This window comes from Electrophorus electricus, chromosome 2 (assembly GCF_013358815.1).
Source record: "Electrophorus electricus isolate fEleEle1 chromosome 2, fEleEle1.pri, whole genome shotgun sequence".
NCBI classification, from domain to species: Eukaryota; Metazoa; Chordata; class Actinopteri; order Gymnotiformes; family Gymnotidae; genus Electrophorus; species Electrophorus electricus.
In genome coordinates, this window is record NC_049536.1 from 14,290,549 (window position 1) to 14,304,991 (window position 14,443).

Consider the following 14,443-nt stretch of genomic DNA (forward strand, 5'->3'; position numbering starts at 1 on the left):
GATCAAATTATTAGTCGGTGTTAATCAGCTTCTTTTTATTATGATTTGTTCTTGGCAGAAGCCGTAGCTTTGTAGTTTTCGGAAGAATGATTTCTCAGTACGAACGTCCCTCGACCCTTCTCCTATCCTATTATGTGTGAATTGTTCACGACCCGAGAGACTCGCTGACCGAACGCAGAGTCCTGAAAAATATCTAAGACCTCTTGGCGAGTCCAAATAATGTAGTGCGAAAAGTGTTGCGACCAGTTTACGACTGGTAGTGACTGCGATGTAGAGCTACATGAAATGACAACGGAATTGGGGGGGGGGACCTGGGGTAGTCGTTGTACATCGTTCACATATATGCGAAATATAGGAGGCCGACGGAGGAGCTGAGAGAGAGAGAGAGAGAGAGAGAGAGAGAGAGAGAGAGAGAGAGAGAGAGAGAGAGAGAGAGAGAGAGAGAGAATGCCAAAAATGTAACGATATTACTTTACAGAGAAAATCCATCTTGTGCTGCTAAATGCCGTAAATGTGCATAGTATCGCATCATTCTCCGTGTCATTTCTCGCGTCTTTCGTCACAAAACGTAGTTTGGAGGTTAGGCAAACTCGTCGGATGGTGAAACATGTTGTAGTGTGTTATCCCGTATGGCCGATGCCATGTATTGTGCAAAGCACTTCAGCATGCGATTACAAGACAGCGAGTTGTGTAATGTGAACAGTACCCCGATCTGGTTACTCTGGAAGCTCTAGTTAATCGAGTGCTTCAGTAGCATCTGTATATTGGAGTCAGGTGGGCTAGATTAGGGTTAGAACTCTGAAGGACGGTAAAATCTCCAGGACTGGACTTGAGCTATTTCCCTCAAATGCATTTAAGACAGCTAACTGGAGCCATTTGTCTGAAGGATAGTTTTTGTAATAACAGCTAAGTTTAATTTTCTGTAAATAGCCAGCTAGCTAGAATACCAGCTAGAAAAATACATTTGGCATTAATATAAAAGAAGTAGGCCAGGTATCTAAATCTCATGTTGCTTCTCATTGTTTAATTTAAAATCAGTCATTATCTCTGCTATGAATTTACTACATTGAGACAACATTTAAATTCCAGGTCTTAATTTTCATACTTTCATGTCCGAAGCCCTAGTAGGCAAAAAAGGCCTAATAGACTGGAGACTCAGTACAAAAAACATAGAGGAGTCCAATCTTAAAACAGCTGCACAGCCCAGAACTGCTCTGAAAGTGTTGACTCTGCCTGCCCATTTCCCAGCATGCGCAATCAATCCTGCAAGGTGAGACAGAATGCACTTGTCTTGTCTTGTACATGTAGGTCCATATATTTATGCGTTGCAGACTGCTCTTGCACATGGATCTACATTGTTCCCTTGACATTTGGACATGCCCAGGCCCTCTCCTGCCTTGGCCTACCTGTGGGGATAGCCTGTTGTGCACATCCCAAAAATTGCTCAGTGGCTTCTGAAAGGTCAATTCTGTGGTCTCAGCATTTTAAACCACTGACTAACAAGTGGAAAAATTAAGAGACCACTCCAAAATTTTATCTCCACATGTACAACAGCCATTCCATTCCAGTGTCTGTTGATTTCCAGCATTAGCACCCCTTATGCTACTTGATATGATATACAGTGTATGTATATATATATATATAAACTGATCAGGTGATCACCTGAATCAAATTTTATTTAATGGGTAACATGAAAGGTCTTTTTTAATTTTCCCCAGTTAGTTTTCTTCAAATAAATGCTCTAAATAACAATGTTTTTTATTTGAATTTTGGACAGTGTTGTCAGTAGTTTATGTAATAAAACAAAAATGTTAATTTTACACAAACACTTAAATAGTAAAACCAGAGAACCTGATCATTTTACAGTGCTCTTGATTATTTCCAGAGATGTATACACAAATTTTTCTTATCTGTTCTGTGATGATAATGTACAAACTGGCTACCAAGAGGAATATTTTGAATCACTAGTGATCACTTAATCTCAACAAGTCATGGGAATTTACCAGCAAAAGATTTCACTTGAAGGTCACTTACCCTCAGAATTTACTGGAAAAAAAGACTTCAGCCTTGAGGATCATTTACGCACATTGTATGTAAAACCATGTCCAAGGCAAAGTGGAAGGAGCTGCTAAATATAGAAAAACCTAACCGCTTGTGCAGTGATATAACTAGATATATTCCATTGGCTTTGTAGCCCACAACCCTTGACCTTTACCTGTTTGGTGGAAAGCCTGCCTGTATGCGGGTGGCCGTGTAGCGCTGGGCAACAGTCTTGTGCCAGTGCCAGCTTCCATGAGAGACTCCGCAAAGGTGATGATCCAGTGTATGTGCAAAAGACAGCTCCGTGTTGTCCTCTAATCCAGCTGTGTGAGCTGCCTGACCAAGGTCCCCTCCTGGAACCACCAAAGCCTTCTCCACATGAGTCATGTTCTGGGAGCGCACCCTTCTGCAATCCAGCCTCTCTGCACCTGTGCCTCTCTGTGCCTGCCTGGTCTCAATGCAGTGCAAATGCAAATAAAAAATGATCTGAATCTTATTCAAATCAGTGCTGTGGAAGATTCAAAATTCAGACTTGGGAAGTTCAACATTTATCCGTCACCCATTTCTCTCATGTGCAGAGAGAGGAGGCTACACAGATGAACACTAGCAACGGGTTCTCACGGGAAGCCTTCTGAGGATCTCTGCTCTGCACACCTGTTCACACAGATATGAGAGAGTTGCTGTGGAGATAGTCCCACCTCCGGGTCCCTCAAGCTGGGAGCAGAAGGCTAGGACAGTGAGATAGAGCAAGCACACTATCTCTCTCTCTCTCTCGCTTGCTCTCCCTCTCTGGCTCAGTTGTTTATGTGTTTGTCAGGCTCACACGTCACTCTCTCAAAGAGGATTGGAGAATTATTGTAAAGTGGAGGGAACCTAGAAATGGCACTGATACACTGTCACAATGTCCCCTATGTGTGTGTGTATGTTTATGTGCATGATGTGCCTGAAATCATGCCAAGCTTAGAATTCCTCTTAAAGTGCAGTAGCTTATGTCCACTTTTAAAAGTAGCAAGCAAAACATCAGTAAAATGTTCACAAATAGAGATGGTACTATGCTTGCTCCATCTCCACAGACTCCACCTGAATAGGCTCATCTGCAGGTGCCAGAGAACTGAAGTGGCTTAAGCACCTTGGCCATGGAAAATCCTCTTTAAATGTACAGAGGCTCTTACTGCCCTGCAGCTTGGTAAACAGTAATAAGAGCATTTGGACCTACTGCAACTGGACATTGAGAACAATTAAACTGTGTTTAGGGGAGAACTAAAAAGAGTTTGATTCATTGCTGTTGGTAAGCTTTACTTTTATATGCTTCATGTGGTTACAGTGAAGATGAGTCTCATGTGGAAAGCCTTTTTCTCTAAATGGCAACTGTCAGACCCAGCCACATGGCATGGATGTGCTCAGCTACTGAGTTAGTTTGGGTGGTCGTTATGTGTGGTAGTGTGCTTTGTCAGGTGACTACTGAACCAGATTTTTACAGCTAAATTAAAGCATTGCTGTTAGCCCTGCACATGCTTCTTAACTAATTAAATTTTTCCTGCACTGTTAGATTAAAAAGTTTTAATATACCATGTCTGACCTAATTACTAAATGTAAGAATTCAGTGTTTTTCCTTATTTGCAGAATGTTTTAATGGATTAAAATATATATGTTTACAGACAAATTTAACAGTGTTATGATGCAATTATTATAAGTATCAACATAATATGATAATATACCTATGAAGCAAGTGATACAGTAATACCCAGTAGATGCATAGAGTCTGCCAATGTGAAAAATGACTTTTGGTAAGTACCAAGAAAGTGAGAACTGGCTGTGACATTCAATAGAATGAAAAGCTGAAAGTGAAACTAATGTTTCGATAAAACGATGCCTGGGTTTCTGTTTACTAAAATATTATTTTCTTGCACAAATAATTATTGTAAAATGAACAATTTGCCTTTTAAAATTTTAATAATGAAAATGAGACTTCCGAGGCCATTTAGTTAAATGTTCAAAGTGTGTGACTTAACGGTTATTTTTTCAGGTTTTGGTTTGTTGTTCTCGCTTTCTCTGCATTTTCGCTGGACTACTACAAGAGAGATAAATGGAGAATTTAAACGATCATCTTTCACATGCAATAAGAAATGCTATTACTTTGCAAACTACCTCGTGTCTGCGCAGATATAGCATCGGTGGTGGAGGAATGAAGCTCTTTCCTTTTTTTTTGCAGTACATCATGTTTTCTCTCTGGTTGCCATCTTCTGTGGCATATTGCTTCATTCATTTGATCTATAGAGGGCACGAAACATTTTACAGTTTACCTGATCAAGTCATTAGTACTTAAGGACAGATGACAAATTGGCTGCTTTTTAGCGTTACCCTAAAAGTAATTAGATTAAATGCTTCTAATAGCCAATGTCTGAAAACCTTTATGTTAAGACAATACCATTAATTTTTCTCCTCTTTATTTTTTCTTTTTAAATGGCTTTTCTACTTTTTGAATGTAAAATTTGAATCACAATTATGTACACACAGTTATTAATCAAAGGTTACATGCTGGCTAAATATGGCCATTAACTGCAATATTATAACGAATAGTGCCGCGGAAATTCCCATGATTCAACAATTGATGTCATATTCCCATCCCACTTAAAATCCAGGAACTACACTGGACAGATTTTACGTTGTGCTGAATTCTGAACATCGCAGTAACCCACTTATATATTTGGGAAGGTAAGAATCTTACGTTTTATTGAACGATTTTTGTTGGTACGTGTTTTTATATTCCGTTCAAATGATGTCCTTCCGGGATTTTTGTTTCTGACTTTTAGGTAGCCTAGCTCTGCGCCGTGATCATGCCTGTGGTCTACCTGCTGGAGTGGTACTTTATTGGGACAGCACTTTCGATTTTAGCGGCGATCTACGGTATAGTTGATTCTGTTGGGGGTTTGATGTACACCAAGGCAGAGAACCAGTGGACATCAAGCGACTGCACTGCGATGGATGTCTCTGTGCCTCGGATCAGGAATAAGGCTACAAAGCACATTGGACTTAAATGAACGTTTCGGTTTGAGTTTTGGGTATAACTCTTCTGAGCTATGTGTAGCCTACGGCTTAAATATAGCCTTGCACTGGATGAACTATGTATACGACAAGAAATCCTTATGGAACTGTTACCACGTATGATTTAAAGACAAACTTGCAGAAAAGCAACAGTAGCCTGTTGACAGACTACATGTTGTTTATCAGATAGCAGCTTTTTAATTTGTGGAATTGGCCAGTTTCTGAGTTTTGTTATACCATGGACCACACTAATCTGTTAAAGATGATTCTTGCTCACATTTGTTTATGTCTCTTATTCATGTTAGTAAGATAAAGAAATATTACGCTACATTGCTGACATTTCAGTAAAATGTTTTCTTTTTTGTAGATTTTTGTAAATATAACAAATTACACACTGTAATAAATGTACACTGGTGTGTCTGTGTGTCTATGCTCAGAACATTGCCTCATTTAGATCATCTTACTATACAATATAAACATCGAAATCACTACGTTTATACCAGACCTAAGGTCTTATAGCCAGACAAGACCATGGAAAAGCATACTGTGTGAGTCTGACTCTCTGAATCTCAGGCTATTCTGCTTTTGGCCTAAAGTAGGTCTCAGCCAAGATGAACCGGCTTGACAAGTTCAACATCCAGGGCCTGATCACCGGAAACGTGTAATGCTTTACATTTCTAGCATTTCACAGACAATTTTATCCAAAGTGACTTTTCTGATTACTAGTTCAGTACCTTAACTGCTAAGCTACCTCTGCTCCTGACAGTGGTTAAACATACTCTTGGCTGGTGTATGTTTACTAACATATTATGTAATATTTAACATACTCTTTAGATTAAATCAAGAATGCGTTGACAAAAGTATAATTACTGGTATAATTAATTATTTGGTTTACATTTTTTTAATCACATTTGTTACCTCTCCTTTTCTTATTTGTCAAGTTTCAAGTTTCAAGTTTGGTTTATTTGTCACATACATAGTCATACACAGTACAACACGCAGTGAAATGGTGGAGAGTGCTCTGTCCAAACTGAGGAAGAGAACCAGGGGTGCATAGAGAAAAAAATATATATACAGATAAATATATATATACAGATAAATATATATAATATTGTCAATATTGTCAATAATGTATTTTCTTTAGATTTGAAGTAATCATCTTTAATCTGAATCTGAAAGGGCTTATATATTAAAAGTCAAGATTCCTTTTACCTCTGTTTAGCCGGCAACCTCCTACTAGAGTTGATGTTTCAGGGCAGGTGAATATTTTTCTAGCACTAGGGACCAGCATGGTCAAGTGTTATGAAAACATTAACATTCATTTGAAGGGATTCCTGAACTGATTTATTCTGTCTGAAGCATTCTGTTTCTCAGACACTTTGTGTATTCACACATTGTTATTTATAAAGTGGGAATGAGATCTGAGCAAGAGTGGGCCTGTCTGTGATCAGAAACCGAATAGCAATGAACAAAGCAGATGAATGAGTTTGCCTGACAAGCTGTAAATGATACTTGATGTTGCAAAAACTGTATTGTGTTATCCACCACTACTTCAGAGAAAGAGAGCGCGAGAAGGTCATGGCAAGGATTCCCATGATGCCTTGTGCCTGCCTGCATACTGTAATTAGTTTAAATTTAACATCTTAAATGCTAGTTACAAATGTTATGTGTATGTGTTTAATTCATTCAGTCTAGCATGTGTATTTCTGTTTAGTCTATTAACATACTTAGAAATTGTGTCTACTATCTCTATGTTGTGTGTTCTTTTTGGTTAACTTCAATTTCTTCTTTTTGTCAGTTCTGTTCTGCTTGCATACTATGTATGAGCTCTAGAATAAAGGAGCCCTTGTCAAGTACTCTTCTTCTATACTATGCTAGAAAAGGAATAAAGACACAAAACTAGTTCTAGTTTCACAGCCCATCAAATAATTCAGGAGTGGATGATGAAGAAGATACAACTTGAAAGGGGTATCCCAAAGTATAGTATATCTGCTCCCTGCCTGATGTGGGTAGTCAGATGAGAGCGAATGGTTGGCTGGGGAAGTCGGCAACGAGAGCAGCACCACGAGGCTCATCAGTGGAACCTGGCTTGCTCCATGAAAAAAGATGATGATGATGATGGCAGAGACAGCACGAATCCACCTACCATTCTACAATGGTGAAGGCACTTGGGAGCCATACTCTGCACAAACAAGACTGCATGGAGATCAGAGAAGCATGCTGGAAGAGAGGACACTGTGCCAGTCAATGCAACAAAGCTGAGCCAGTTTAGAAAAAGAGCTGCTCAGTGAGGAGCAAACAGCCTCCAGAATGAACAACCATTTACATTTTAGCTGACATTTTTATCCAAAGCAACTTACAATTATAACTAAATACACCTTGAGCAATTGAGGGTTAAGGGCCTTGCTCAGGGGCCCAACAGTGACAACTTTGCAGTGGTGGGACTTGAACTGACAACCTTCCAATTACTAGTAAAGTACCTTAACCACTGAGCTACCACTGCCACTCTCAGCGTCAACTCCACAGCTAGGAAGATCAGCTGCTACTGCAGACTTTGCAATGAGTGCAGCTTGGGCAGAAAGCAGATCACAGCAACATGCTGCTCACCAGATGTTTAAGAAGCAAAAAGTCAGGATAAATTGAGAGGGAGAAGGCAGCTTCTGGTCAAGGTGGAAGCCTGGGGCCACCTGCTGCCAAGGAGCGGGCAGTGAGCACCCCGCAGGACAACGTCTGTGGAGAGGCCGCAGCATGAGCGGTGCATGTCCGTGCACATCAGGTAATGTGTGGGGTTTATGTGGAGTGCTGACCCTTGAGGGGAGGCTATGTGGCGTCTGCCACTCACCAACAGAGATAGACAAAGATGGTTTTGTGCCTCCCTGAATAATTAATTAGATCAATTTAAATGTCTTAAATTTGAACATTTCTTAAATGTTAGTTAAACATATTATGAGTGTATGTAAGTTTAGTCTGGTCTAGCTTGTCGTTTACTGTTTATTAGCATGCTGAAAATGTGCTAATAATCTTCATGTTGTGTGATCCTTTCCCTGATTTCCCCCTTTTAGTCAGTATTTCTCAGCTTGTTTTCTGTTTGTGTGCCCTGAAGTAAAGGAGCTATTCTCAAGCAGAAGTGTCTTCTGATTCTTCTTCTGTGACAATGCTACATTATGCATATAAAATCAGTGCATATAGAAGTGGTGAGTTATTATAGGCACAAGTTATGTGTTGGGACCAAGCGGCTGGTGTGAGTATATATAAAACTTGTTTATGCACACACTGAGGGAACTAAGGTTCCATATGAGGTCAAAAACATGTTCATACTTTAATGTAAAGGCTATGTTTTAAGAAGATCATTGGGGATATTTGTCACACATGATTGAATATGAAATCCAAACCTATGATAGTCATTAGGCTCAGCGAGAACCACGGAAAGGAGACCCAGTATCCATCTCAAATTTGGGGACGTGGCAAGTCGTACCCAATCAGATATTATACGACGAACACTCGCAAAGCTAAAAAGATGTAAACGGTCTATTAATCGATGTCTACTTTTGGGTTTTGATTGGCCGCATTAAAAAGATTGACCAATCAAAACTTAGTACGTAAAGTTTGTGTTGCAATGAACTTCCGATGTTGGTTGCAGAAGTGAACCAATGAGCGAATTGAAACACTCTGTTTGGGCTATGATTGGATCCCTGACTTTTTTTTAACCCCTATATAGGAGTCAGGGGCTTCTGTGGTCGGGTATCCTTTTAAATGCCCACGTAGGTGGTTAGCTATATACTGTCGCTCGGTTTACTTCGTGAGTAATTAACCTAACTATCCTTAGCTACAGTTACAGTGTAATATGATTTTGGTATTTGAAGAACAAATTGTTAGCTAGTTTTTATTAACTAGATAGCTACCTACCCTATCAAATGTTAAAATATCCGTTTAACTAACGGTATGCTAGCTAGCTGTTCTTACTCTTAGCTATTGCATTAGCGTTCTTGCTAGCTAACACTACATATCTGATCAGGCACATTTAGAGAATGTCTTTTCTTTAGCTACTCGTCCTGTCCTTCATTCTGCATGTTTTTCTTTTGAAAAATATTACATGTTCAGAGACTGTAGGCGCCTGTCTAGTTAATTTACTAGCTATCTAGCGTTAGCGAATCTAGCTAAGTTACCATATATTTTAGATTGAAGCCAGTTTGGTTATTAGATATGTAGATAATCCACTGTCCTGCTCTCGTTTGTTAGACATTTAGCCAGTGGTGCCTGGCTAGCTATCTTAGCTGTTTCTATTAGATTGTGGACTGCCGTTTTATATTTGGTAACTTTGACCTCTCTGTAAACACTTGAAAACATGCAGAACATTGTAGACATGATGGGCATAACCTTTGGGAGGTCGTGATGTATACTGCTGCAAGTTAGCTGAGGCTCTTGTAATTACTGTCAAATTTGTTTTGCAAGCGATGTATGTAAACTGTTAGAAAACCGTTAAGCTACTTACTTACCCTTTTATTACAAATGGCATGTTACCATTACATAGAACTTGGGTGCTGCGCTCTACTGAATATTGAAAACTTATTTATTTTATCCCATTTTACACAATTATTACTCAAGACACTAGCTAGTTAAGTAGACTGCTATGCCCTTTTTGGGAAATGTGAGGTTACAAATGAAATTAAGCCTAATGGTATTTAAACCTGACAGTAAAAAACGTTTAAATACCATCAGGTTTAAAAATTACCTTGATTCAAAATGGATGGGGTAAAGTAGGTACCAGTTTTGATACCTGTTTTTCAACCACAGCTGGGCTGTTTCACTCACCACAAATCTAGATACCTGTCACTAGAAAATTACATTAAGTGTATGAATTTATGGAGTTGAGACCTTGGTGGTCAGACTGTCCAGAGCTAAGTTAGCAATTAGTTCATCACTGCACAGATACCCATGGAAGACTGTTTGTCATTTTATCTATGGTTAAACCTATATGTCTGCTTGCTGAATTTTGTCATGCCACAGAGCTCCGGTGTCAAAGATGGAGATCCGCCCTCTGCTGATGTGTTTTGCACTGTGTGTGGTCTACGGCTCCAGCAAGCCCACAGAGAAGAAGGAGCGTGTGCACCACGATATGCCACTCAGCAGCAAGGAGCACAATGACGCTGAGAACTTTGACTACGACCATGGTGCCTTCCTTGGCGAGGAGACGGCAAAGTCCTTCGATGACCTGACCCCGGAGGAGAGCAAGGACAGGCTTGGGTGAGGACTGTCAAGGTAGCCGATCGCCTGTGAGAAGCTGCGATCATCTTTCTGTGAGATAGAATCTGAATAAATCTGGGCTTAGGTGAGAGGGAGCTTGTTCCTCTGCACAGCATGTCACCATCTTCCTCTTTCCATTCCTCAGCAAAATCGTGGATAAGATAGATGACAATCAGGATGGCTTTGTCACAGAGACAGAGCTAAAGGTGTGGATTAAAAAAGCTCAGAAGAAGTACATCTATGACAACGTGGAGAGGCAGTGGAAGGATTTTGACATGAATAATAATGGCGTGATCTCCTGGGATGAGTACAAAAATGTCACATATGGGTCCTACCTAGGTGTGTTTAAGAATGTGTAGCATTTTATTATTAAGAATGTTATAGCATTGTAATAATTGTAGAATGTTATTGCTGTCCAACTGTGAGTGGGCACACAATCATTTTTGAATAGTGTTTGGCTAAAGTAAGTGCCATTTTAGTGGATGCGAATTATATGTGCCCTATTAGATGATCCTGAGCCAGATGATGGCTACAACTACAAGCAGATGATGACCAGAGATGAGCGCCGCTTCAAGATGGCGGACAGAAACGAAGACCATATTGCAGATAAGGAGGAGTTTACTGCCTTCCTTCACCCGGAGGAATATGAACACATGAAGGAAATTGTAGTGCTGGTAGGTTTAACAAAATCTTTCAGAGTCTTTGAATGTATTGGTTTTATTATATAAGGTTCTAAATCAAAAAGTTTCTTTGAGGTAATTGGAATGCAGAAGAGTAGCTCTTAATCTAAGGGTGGTTGGAGTGCTAAAATATCTTCATTTGTGTTTTCCTGATGTCACTTTCACCAGTGTCTGTCTTACCTTTGTTCCTATTAGGAGACCATAGAGGACATTGATAAAAATGGGGATGGTTTTATTGACCTGGATGAATATATTGGTAAGTGGTGAGACAAGATTAACTAAATAATAAAACAGGCAACTTTATTGTCTGGGATGGTCAAAACTGCATTAAAACCAGGAGCAAATTTCTAGGAATCCAGATTTCACCCCAATACATTTCATTGACATTGAAAAACAGGAAGGTAAAAGCAGGAATGTTTTAAGATGGGAGCCCAGTTTTAGTCACAGCTTTGTGTTTGTGTCTGAATGACAGGTGACATGTACAACCATGAAGATGAGATGGACGAACCAGAATGGGTAGCTACAGAGCGTGAGCAGTTCTCCGAATTCCGAGACAAAAATAAGGACGGGAAGATGGACAAAGAGGAGACAATGGACTGGATACTGCCCTCAGACTATGACCATGCAGAGGCTGAGGCTAAGCACTTGTTCTATGAGTCAGATGCCAACAAGGTGGGTTAGGACAGGTGCAGTAAGAAGTTCATCAGGGTTAAGTAAAAAGATTGAAGACTTAAACTTAAACCTGAAAAACAGTGATCTAGTAATTAAACAGTAGAGGTGGTTTGTCAAAGGTCCAGCCATATTTTTAAATAAGGAACATGGAAAAACTGTTCTAAGCTCTCTTCCTAAATCCATTTCTATTCATTTAGTTTCTTGAAGCACAAGAAAAAAACTTGTTGCTATGCTTTACAGAAGCATGTTTCCTTTTAATGTGTTGGGTTTGGTAACTATAATTTAATTAATGCTATCCTTTCTTTCAGGATGGCAAACTGACCAAAGAGGAAATACTCAACAAGTATGACTTGTTTGTGGGAAGTCAAGCAACTGACTTTGGAGAAGCATTAGTACGACATGACGAATTTTAATTTTTCTAGTTCAATAGCTAAGAACTTTTTTAAAACCTGATACAGTAAGTAATATAATTTATTTTATATGCCATAATTTTTGACACTAAAGTATCAGAGAGTAATGGACTCTGCTTTGTTTTACACTCACAGTTCTACTTCCTTTTACATTGTTTTGTTTTGTACTGTTTGGGGTTTTTTTGGATTTTTGAGGGATCTTTTGCTTTAATCTTTGATTCATTGCCTCACATTCCAAAAATTCCATTGTATTAGTATTACAAAGATGAGTGCTTTAGAATTTAATGTGTATTGATTTAAACTGGCTTAAATATAAAAATCAGTTCACTGCAACTGTTTGCTGTTGTGTTTTGAAAACAGCCTGTTAATATTTTGGATCAGTGTAATATAGTGCAGTATACCCTGTGCTAATACACATATTAGGATTTCTATAAAATCTGCATTTCTGTAGCTGAGGTTGCACCAGGTGTGCTGCTTCAAAGAAACTTGAGTTGAATCCAAAGATGATTTTGTTCAGATGGACTCAAGGCTACCATCGAGCTGAGGTCATCCTCCCTGTCTTGCTTGAAGAATGCAAAGTCCTCCATCCACACACACACGCACGCACACACGCACCATCTGATTGGCCAAGGGGCCATGAGGATGGGCTGCTGCTTTCATATTCATTGCTGCTTGTCTTATTCTTGCCCTGATGAGTGTAGTTGCAACACTTTGACTTCACTTTTTGCATTCTATTATGGCCATGCATTTAGGGGTTTTATGTGTCATGTGTATAGTCATTAAGGGCTTTTTAATTTTGTTTGTTTTGCTTTGATCTGACAATGTATGAGCACCTAAATATTTCAAATTGTCAATTTCTCATTAAAAATAAATGAGTACACTGACTCATTTTTGATTGTTTAACTTTACTGTCTTCTATCATCTGCCTTTTACAGTCATTCATAACAGAAATATAATGTTATTTGTTTTTCTGCTGGCTTTGCCTTTCATCTTAGGGCAGTGATTTCTATGAAATGCAAATTGCAATGTGGTCAGTCTGACTGGAGAACCAAAATAAACACACGGCAGTGTTTTGTTTTTGTTTTGGGTTTGGTTTTGTTTTTTGCATTTGATAAAACCTACTCCCTGTTTCTCTAATGGTGGTCCTGTCAATCATGTCAAGGACTAGCCCTAATGTTTAAGGAAGAAAAATTACCTAATCACACTGTCCTGTGGTGGGTTTATGTCCCTCTGAAATATGAAAACAGCTGGAGTTTTATAGAGGGAAATAAATTCTGAATAAGATTTTGTATTAGATGTACTTATTGCCAGGTTCTTCTCTTGTCTTGTTTTGAACACACCTTTTAGCTGGTTTCAACCATGCATCAGAAAAGGAACGATGTCTGTGTTTATTGACCATTGTGTTCTTTAAAAAAAATAAAAAATTTTAATTGATTTTCAGCATTTCGTACGTATTTAGACTACATGGTTTGTGTATGTGGAAGGCCTAAATGTATGCTTGGTTTTATTCAGGACAAAAGTAACTACTCAGTAGTTCATTAAACTTAATGACATAACTGACGTTTGGCGCCAATTTTCTATAAATATTTATTTTCCGGCCTGAGTTTGTAAGTGGGAATTGTCAGTAAATTAGATTGTTAATGCAACAGTTTGCTTTGATGTTTCCGCTTGGCTCCTACGAAAAGGAAGCATGAGAAATCTGTAGGACCTGGACCTCAATAGCTTTGGATTGAATGATTATTACTATAGTGTTTATTTATCTAGGCAGGGACAAAGCAGAGTTCACTTTGTATTTAAAACGTAAAGAATTTAGAGTTTGGCTCTGCGTACATGGGACTCACTCACCGTCTGCGGCAGCCTACTGAATGAGGTGTGAGCTCAGTGTAAGACGCAACTTCGCCAACCTCCCGTTGCCACATCTATGTTCAGTGTGGTGGATAACACACAGCCATTGGCTCATTATCAAAAATAACCTTGACGTTAACCTGATGCCATTTATTTTGCTATGATTATTAACTTTATACTCCTAAGGAATAAATGACACCATATAGCTAATGGTTTTGATAATATATTTTTATTATTGGAATTGACTTTTACAGAGATCCATAAATAAGAGGGTAGCTAGCTATCAGTGATCACAAAAAAAGGTCAGGAGGTCAGTGCCTCTGTCCTAGAAGCAGAAGCTCCATTGAGCACCAGGAAGGGGAATCATATTAAATGCCATCATTAACTTATTCTTATAACAATTTTTTATTTCTTTACATAATAAAAAACATTTGTGATTAAATTAGATCCATGAACCAACTGTTTTTAATGGTAACCATAAATAGTCCACTTGTTGATATTAAAAAG

General features: G+C 38.9%; 1 protein-coding gene across 3 annotated transcripts; it reads left to right on the plus strand.

The window, feature by feature from the left end:
- Positions 1–8,805: 8,805 nt before the first annotated feature.
- On the plus strand, positions 8,806–13,526 carry calua (calumenin a). 3 transcript variants are annotated; one of them, XM_027014274.2, is made up of 7 exons: positions 8,806–8,884; positions 10,093–10,329; positions 10,475–10,668; positions 10,837–11,003; positions 11,205–11,265; positions 11,482–11,681; positions 11,990–13,526. In XM_027014274.2, the coding sequence occupies exons 2-7, from the start codon at positions 10,109–10,111 to the stop codon at positions 12,092–12,094; spliced, it is 948 nt and encodes a 315-aa protein (XP_026870075.1). In that variant the 5' UTR covers positions 8,806–8,884; positions 10,093–10,108; the 3' UTR covers positions 12,095–13,526. The 3 variants fall into 3 exon arrangements, with proteins under 3 accessions (XP_026870075.1, XP_035379639.1, XP_026870076.1); XM_035523746.1 differs by having other exon boundaries at positions 8,829–8,846; XM_027014275.2 differs by lacking the exon at positions 8,806–8,884 and adding an exon at positions 8,892–9,025.
- Positions 13,527–14,443: the final 917 nt, after the last annotated feature.